This window comes from Phytophthora sojae (assembly GCF_000149755.1).
Source record: "Phytophthora sojae unplaced genomic scaffold PHYSOscaffold_4, whole genome shotgun sequence".
Lineage (NCBI taxonomy): Eukaryota > Oomycota > Peronosporomycetes > Peronosporales > Peronosporaceae > Phytophthora > Phytophthora sojae.
The window spans coordinates 1,369,598-1,377,890 of NW_009258118.1; the positions used below are offsets into that span (position 1 = coordinate 1,369,598).

Below are 8,293 nucleotides of genomic sequence, written 5' to 3' on the forward strand. Positions count from 1 at the left end.
CAGCAAACCACCGGACCCCGTACTACTAGATCCGCTGGCCACATTAACAGCACCAGATGCGCCGTCCACCGCAGAGCCAGACACGACCGACACACCACCAGACGCAGACGTACCGCTAGCAATGCCGCTTCCGACCGACACAACGCCGCTCGAGACACTGCCAGTGCCGCTAGACACCGACACCGCGCCGCCCGTCGACGAGCTGCTAGAACCGCCCGACACAAACACACTGCCTGCTGTGGTAGACGCCTCGCCAGACTGCACGGACACGTCGCCGCTGCTACCCGACCCCGAAGAACCGGAAGACAGCGTCACCACGCCCGACGCTGCATCCACCGACGCGCCGCTCCCGATCGTCGCAGAACCGCTCAATGCGTCTCCGCTCGCAGAAGCACCGCTCGTCACGCTCACGTCGCCGCTGCCCAGCAAACCCGCACCCGAAGCAATGTCCACGACACCCCCTGCGCCAGCATCGCTTGCGCCGCCGGCCAGAACGATGCCGCCTCCGGTCGCAGCGCTAGACGAACCGACACCGCCAGTTAAGGCGACGCCTCCAGCAACACCAGATGACGCCGTCAGAGATCCGCCGCGCACACTCACCGAGCCGCCACCCGTAGTGCTATCCGTACTATCGCCGGCAACAACTTCGACCGTGCCGCCGGCAGCACTGCGACGAACACCGCTCGACAAGCTCACCGCGCCGTCCTCGCCGGACGACACGAACACAGAGCCCCCGCGCGCGCTCGTGCTTCCAGTCGGCCCGCCGCGAATCTGCACGCTGCCTGCGTCCGACGAGTCTGAAACACCGCTCGACACGACCACAGACCCGCTCGACCCGCTCGCGCTGCCGCCAGACGCAACTGACAACAATCCCGACGCGCCGGAGTCGGCATCGCCAGTGCTGACGCCCACGTCACCGCTCACGCTCGAGCCTGTGGCAGCCGCGCTCGACACCGTAACGACGCCGCTGCTCGCACTGGCCGCGCCGCTCAACAGCGATACCGCGCCACCAGCTGACGAACCGCTGCTGCTTCCGCCGAGCACCGACACAGAGCCGCCGCTCGCCGCGTCGCTCGAGCCGCCAGCCACCGTCACGGAGCCCGAGTCGCTCCCGGTCGAAGCTCCGCTGCCCAGCGTCACATCGCCGGACAAGCCTCCCGTGGTAGCGCCACTACTCACCTCGACGGACCCACTGGCTCCGCTCGCACCAGGAGCGGATGACCCCAGGATCGCGTCACCGCTGATGGCAGCTGCGTCACTGCCACTACCGCTCAGCACGGACACCGAGCCGCCCTCCACGACACCGGTACCGCCCGACACGAATGCATGGCCGCCGGCACTGTCTCCGGCAGAGCTGCCGCCCTCCAGCCGAACGGCGCCAGCCACGACTCCAGTCGAAGACGCTGTCGACAGTGACGAGCCGCCCACCAACACAACATCGCCTGCCGCAGCTTGATCGCTCGAACCGCCGCGCACGTCCACGGCGCCGCCGTCAACGACAGACGACCCCACCGACACGCTAATGCTGCCAGCAGAGTCCGTACTGCCGGACCCAGATGCCGAGCCGGACGAAATCCGTACACCGCCCGACGCTGCGCCGGATGCGCTAGCCAGTCGCGCCTCGCCGCTGCTGCTTGGACCTTCTCCGCTGAGCAACGCCAGCGACGCGCCGTTGCCCGACGCGCTTGCGCCGCCAGACACCGTCACGTCACCGCCCGTCGCGCCAGCACCACCGGCCAAACCCAACGAGCCGCCCAAGTCGCCCGAACTGATACCGCCGGACACGCTAACCGACCCGCCAGCACCTGCAGCCTCGCCGCCAGACACGCTCACCGACCCGCTCGACTGCGTCGACGACGCACCAGATCCGATCGACACTGCGCCTGACGAACTGGTCTCGACCGACCCACTCGTCAACGACACCGCGCCACTGCTCACGGAAGCCGCACCGCTGCCCGACCCGAGCGTCACTGCGCCGCTCAACCTCGAAGCACTTTCACCGCTCAGGATCGTCACGCTGCCGCCCGCCGACGAATCCGACGCGCCGCCCAACACAGATACGCTGGAGCCCTCACCCGTAGCGGACGAGCCACCATCCACCTCGACGGACCCTGCACTAGCATCTCCAGACCCGCTTCCAATGCGGACAGACCCGCTAGACACGCTGCTAGCGCTGCTGCGCACGTCGACGGCGCCACTCGAGCCACCGGACACGACGCTCGTTGAAACAATCACGCCGCCACTGCTCTCGGCACCGCCGCCGCTCGTCAGCAACACCGAGCCGCCCACACTCGCCGCGGACGACCCGCCGTCGATCGACACGTCGCCACCCGCGCCTTGAGCGTTCGCTGATCCGACAATCCTCACCGTCTGCGCCGCGGTCGCGCTGTCCACGCTGCCGCCACGCAACTCCACATCGCCGCCGACAGCACCACTGTCGCCCTGGACGAGGCTCAGGCTGCCGCCAGAACCGCTACGGACGAACACACCGCTGCCACCAGCGGAGCTGCCAGAGGCGCCACTCGACACAGTCACGTCCCCACCGATGCCGCTAGAAGACGACCCGCCGGAAACGCTAACCGCGCCGCCAGATCCACTGGATGAGGAAGTTCCGCCGCTCACGTCCACGGAACCGGACGAACCCGTCTCCGAATCGCCGCCAGTCACGAGAACACTTCCTCCCGACCCTGCCGCGCCGCTGGAACCGCCCGCCACGCTCAGCAAACCACCGGACCCCGTTGTACTAGATCCGCTGGCCACATTAACAGCACCAGATGCGCCGTCCACCGCAGAGCCAGACACGACCGACACACCACCAGACGCAGACGTACCGCTAGCAATGCCGCTTCCGACCGACACAACGCCGCTCGAGACACTGCCAGTGCCGCTAGACACCGACACCGCGCCGCCCGTCGACGAACTGCTAGAACCGCCCGACACAAACACACTGCCTGCTGTGGTAGACGCCTCGCCAGACTGCACGGACACGTCGCCGCTGCTACCCGACCCCGAAGAACCGGAAGACAGCGTCACCACGCCCGACGCTGCATCCACCGACGCGCCGCTCCCGATCGTCGCAGAACCGCTCAATGCGTCTCCGCTCGCAGAAGCACCGCTCGTCACGCTCACGTCGCCGCTGCCCAGCAAACCCGCACCCGAAGCAATGTCCACGACACCCCCTGCGCCAGCATCGCTTGCGCCGCCGGCCAGAACGATGCCGCCTCCGGTCGCAGCGCTAGACGAACCGACACCGCCAGTTAAGGCGACGCCTCCAGCAACACCAGATGACGCCGTCAGAGATCCGCCGCGCACACTCACCGAGCCGCCACCCGTAGTGCTATCCGTACTATCGCCGGCAACAACTTCGACCGTGCCGCCGGCAGCACTGCGACGAACACCGCTCGACAAGCTCACCGCGCCGTCCTCGCCGGACGACACGAACACAGAGCCCCCGCGCGCGCTCGTGCTTCCAGTCGCCCCGCCGCGAATCTGCACGCTGCCTGCGTCCGACGAGTCTGAAACACCGCTCGACACGACCACAGACCCGCTCGACCCGCTCGCGCTGCCGCCAGACGCAACTGACAACAATCCCGACGCGCCGGAGTCGGCATCGCCAGTGCTGACGCCCACGTCACCGCTCACGCTCGAGCCTGTGGCAGCCGCGCTCGACACCGTAACGACGCCGCTGCTCGCACTGGCCGCGCCGCTCAACAGCGATACCGCGCCACCAGCTGACGAGCCGCTGCTGCTTCCGCCGAGCACCGACACAGAGCCGCCGCTCACCGCGTCGCTCGAGCCGCCAGCCACCGTCACGGAGCCCGAGTCGCTCCCGGTCGAAGCTCCGCTGCCCAGCGTCACATCGCCGGACACGCCTCCCGTGGTAGCGCCACTACTCACCTCGACGGACCCACTGGCTCCGCTCGCACCAGGAGCGGATGACCCCAGGATCGCGTCACCGCTGATGGCAGCTGCGTCACTGCCGCTACCGCTCAGCACGGACACCGAGCCGCCCTCCACGACGCCGGTACCGCCCGACACGAATGCATGGCCGCCGGCACTGTCTCCGGCAGAGCTGCCGCCCTCCAGCCGAACGGCGCCAGCCACGACTCCAGTCGAAGACGCTGTCGACAGTGACGAGCCGCCCACCAACACAACATCGCCTGCCGCAGCTTGATCGCTCGAACCGCCGCGCACGTCCACGGCGCCGCCGTCAACGACAGACGACCCCACCGACACGCTAATGCTGCCAGCAGAGTCCGTACTGCCGGACCCAGATGCCGAGCCGGACGAAATCCGTACACCGCCCGACGCTGCGCCGGATGCGCTAGCCAGTCGCGCCTCGCCGCTGCTGCTTGGACCTTCTCCGNTGAGCAACGCCAGCGACGCGCCGTTGCCCGACGCGCTTGCGCCGCCAGACACCGTCACGTCACCGCCCGTCGCGCCAGCACCACCGGCCAAACCCAACGAGCCGCCCAAGTCGCCCGAACTGATACCGCCGGACACGCTAACCGACCCGCCAGCACCTGCAGCCTCGCCGCCAGACACGCTCACTGACCCGCTCGACTGCGTCGACGACGCACCAGATCCGATCGACACAGCGCCTGACGAACCGGCCTCGACCGACCCACTCGTCAACGACACCGCGCCACTGCTCACGGAAGCCGCACCGCTGCCCGACCCGAGCGTCACTGCGCCGCTCACCGTCGAAGCACTTTCACCGCTCAGGATCGTCACGCTGCCGCCCGCCGACGAATCCGACGCGCCGCCCAACACAGATACGCTGGAGCCCTCACCCGTAGCGGACGAGCCACCAGCCACCTCGACGGACCCTGCACTTGCGTCTCCAGACCCGCTTCCAATGCGGACAGACCCGCTAGACACGCTGCTAGCGCTGCTGCGCACGTCGACGGCGCCACTCGAGCCACCGGACACGACGCTCGTTGAAACAATCACGCCGCCACTGCTCTCGGCACCGCCGCCGCTCGTCAGCAACACCGAGCCGCCCACTGTCGCCGCGGACGACCCGCCGTCGATCGACACGTCGCCACCCGCGCCTTGAGCGTTCGCTGATCCGACAATCCTCACCGTCTGCGCCGCGGTCGCGCTGTCCACGCTGCCGCCACGCAACTCCACATCGCCGCCGACAGCACCACTGTCGCCCTGGACGAGGCTCAGGCTGCCGCCAGAACCGCTACGGACGAACACACCGCTGCCACCAGCGGAGCTGCCAGAGGCGCCACTCGACACAGTCACGTCCCCACCGATGCCGCTAGAAGACGACCCGCCGGAAACGCTAACCGCGCCGCCAGATCCACTGGATGAGGAAGTTCCGCCGCTCACGTCCACGGAACCGGACGAACCCGTCTCCGAATCGCCGCCAGTCACGAGAACACTTCCTCCCGACCCTGCCGCGCCGCTGGAACCGCCCGCCACGCTCAGCAAACCACCGGACCCCGTTGTACTAGATCCGCTGGCCACATTAACAGCACCAGATGCGCCGTCCACCGCAGAGCCAGACACGACCGACACACCACCAGACGCAGACGTACCGCTAGCAATGCCGCTTCCGACCGACACAACGCCGCTCGAGACACTGCCAGTGCCGCTAGACACCGACACCGCGCCGCCCGTCGACGAGCTGCTAGAACCGCCCGACACAAACACACTGCCTGCTGTGGTAGACGCCTCGCCAGACTGCACGGACACGTCGCCGCTGCTACCCGACCCCGAAGAACCGGAAGACAGCGTCACCACGCCCGACGCTGCATCCACCGACGCGCCGCTCCCGATCGTCGCAGAACCGCTCAATGCGTCTCCGCTCGCAGAAGCACCGCTCGTCACGCTCACGTCGCCGCTGCCCAGCAAACCCGCACCCGAAGCAACGTCCACGACACCGCCAGCGCCAGCCTCGCTCGCACCGCCGGCCAGAACGATGCCGCCTCCGGTCGCAGCGCTAGACGAACCGACACCGCCAGTTAAGGCGACGCCTCCAGCAACACCAGATGACGCCGTCAGAGATCCGCCGCGCACACTCACCGAGCCGCCACCCGTAGTGCTATCCGTACTATCGCCGGCAACAACTTCGACCGTGCCGCCGGCAGCACTGCGACGAACACCGCTCGACAAGCTCACCGCGCCGTCCTCGCCGGACGACACGAACACAGAGCCCCCGCGCGCGCTCGTGCTTCCAGTCGGCCCGCCGCGAATCTGCACGCTGCCTGCGTCCGACGAGTCTGAAACACCGCTCGACACGACCACAGACCCGCTCGACCCGCTCGCGCTGCCGCCAGACGCAACTGACAACAATCCCGACGCGCCGGAGTCGGCATCGCCAGTGCTGACGCCCACGTCACCGCTCACGCTCGAGCCTGTGGCAGCCGCGCTCGACACCGTAACGACGCCGCTGCTCGCACTGGCCGCGCCGCTCAACAGCGATACCGCGCCACCAGCTGACGAACCGCTGCTGCTTCCGCCGAGCACCGACACAGAGCCGCCGCTCGCCGCGTCGCTCGAGCCGCCAGCCACCGTCACGGAGCCCGAGTCGCTCCCGGTCGAAGCTCCGCTGCCCAGCGTCACATCGCCGGACAAGCCTCCCGTGGTAGCGCCACTACTCACCTCGACGGACCCACTGGCTCCGCTCGCACCAGGAGCGGATGACCCCAGGATCGCGTCACCGCTGATGGCAGCTGCGTCACTGCCACTACCGCTCAGCACGGACACCGAGCCGCCCTCCACGACACCGGTACCGCCCGACACGAATGCATGGCCGCCGGCACTGTCTCCGGCAGAGCTGCCGCCCTCCAGCCGAACGGCGCCAGCCACGACTCCAGTCGAAGACGCTGTCGACAGTGACGAGCCGCCCACCAACACAACATCGCCTGCCGCAGCTTGATCGCTCGAACCGCCGCGCACGTCCACGGCGCCGCCGTCAACGACAGACGACCCCACCGACACGCTAATGCTGCCAGCAGAGTCCGTACTGCCGGACCCAGATGCCGAGCCGGACGAAATCCGTACACCGCCCGACGCTGCGCCGGATGCGCTAGCCAGTCGCGCCTCGCCGCTGCTGCTTGGACCTTCTCCGCTGAGCAACGCCAGCGACGCGCCGTTGCCCGACGCGCTTGCGCCGCCAGACACCGTCACGTCACCGCCCGTCGCGCCAGCACCACCGGCCAAACCCAACGAGCCGCCCAAGTCGCCCGAACTGATACCGCCGGACACGCTAACCGACCCGCCAGCACCTGCAGCCTCGCCGCCAGACACGCTCACTGACCCGCTCGACTGCGTCGACGACGCACCAGATCCGATCGACACAGCGCCTGACGAACCGGCCTCGACCGACCCACTCGTCAACGACACCGCGCCACTGCTCACGGAAGCCGCACCGCTGCCCGACCCGAGCGTCACTGCGCCGCTCACCGTCGAAGCACTTTCACCGCTCAGGATCGTCACGCTGCCGCCCGCCGACGAATCCGACGCGCCGCCCAACACAGATACGCTGGAGCCCTCACCCGTAGCGGACGAGCCACCAGCCACCTCGACGGACCCTGCACTAGCATCTCCAGACCCGCTTCCAATGCGGACAGACCCGCTAGACACGCTGCTAGCGCTGCTGCGCACGTCGACGGCGCCACTCGAGCCACCGGACACGACGCTCGTAGAAACAATCACGCCGCCACTACTCACGGCGCCGCCGCCGCTCGTCAGCAACACCGAGCCGCCCACTGTCGCCGCGGACGACCCGCCGTCGATCGACACGTCGCCACCCGCGCCTTGAGCGTTCGCTGATCCGACAATCCTCACCGTCTGCGCCGCGGTCGCGCTGTCCACGCTGCCGCCACGCAACTCCACATCGCCGCCGACAGCACCACTGTCGCCCTGAACGAGGCTCAGGCTGCCGCCAGAACCGCTACGGACGAACACACCGCTGCCACCAGCGGAGCTGCCAGAGGCGCCACTCGACACAGTCACGTCCCCACCGATGCCGCTAGAAGACGACCCGCCGGAAACGCTAACCGCGCCGCCAGATCCACTGGATGAGGAAGTTCCGCCGCTCACGTCCACGGAACCGGACAAACCTGTCAGCGAACTGCCGCCGTTCACGAGAACACTTCCTCCCGACCCCGCCGCGCCGCTGGAACCGCCCGCCACGCTCAGCAAACCACCGGACCCCGTTGTACTAGATCCGCTGGCCACACGCACAGCACCGGATGCGCCGTCCACCGCAGAACCAGACACGACCGACACAGCGCCAGATGCAGACGCACCGCTAGCAATGCCGCTCCGACCGACA

General features: G+C 68.3%; 1 protein-coding gene across 1 annotated transcript; it reads right to left on the bottom strand.

Moving 5' to 3' along the window:
* Window positions 1-26: 26 nt before the first annotated feature.
* PHYSODRAFT_330910 (hypothetical protein) lies at window positions 27-8,280 on the bottom strand (the record flags this gene model as incomplete). The annotated part of the gene is made up of 2 exons (XM_009527614.1): window positions 27-4,324; window positions 4,376-8,280. Coding segments are annotated over 2 exons (8,203 nt in total), but the record flags the coding sequence as incomplete, so codon positions are not given.
* Window positions 8,281-8,293: the final 13 nt, after the last annotated feature.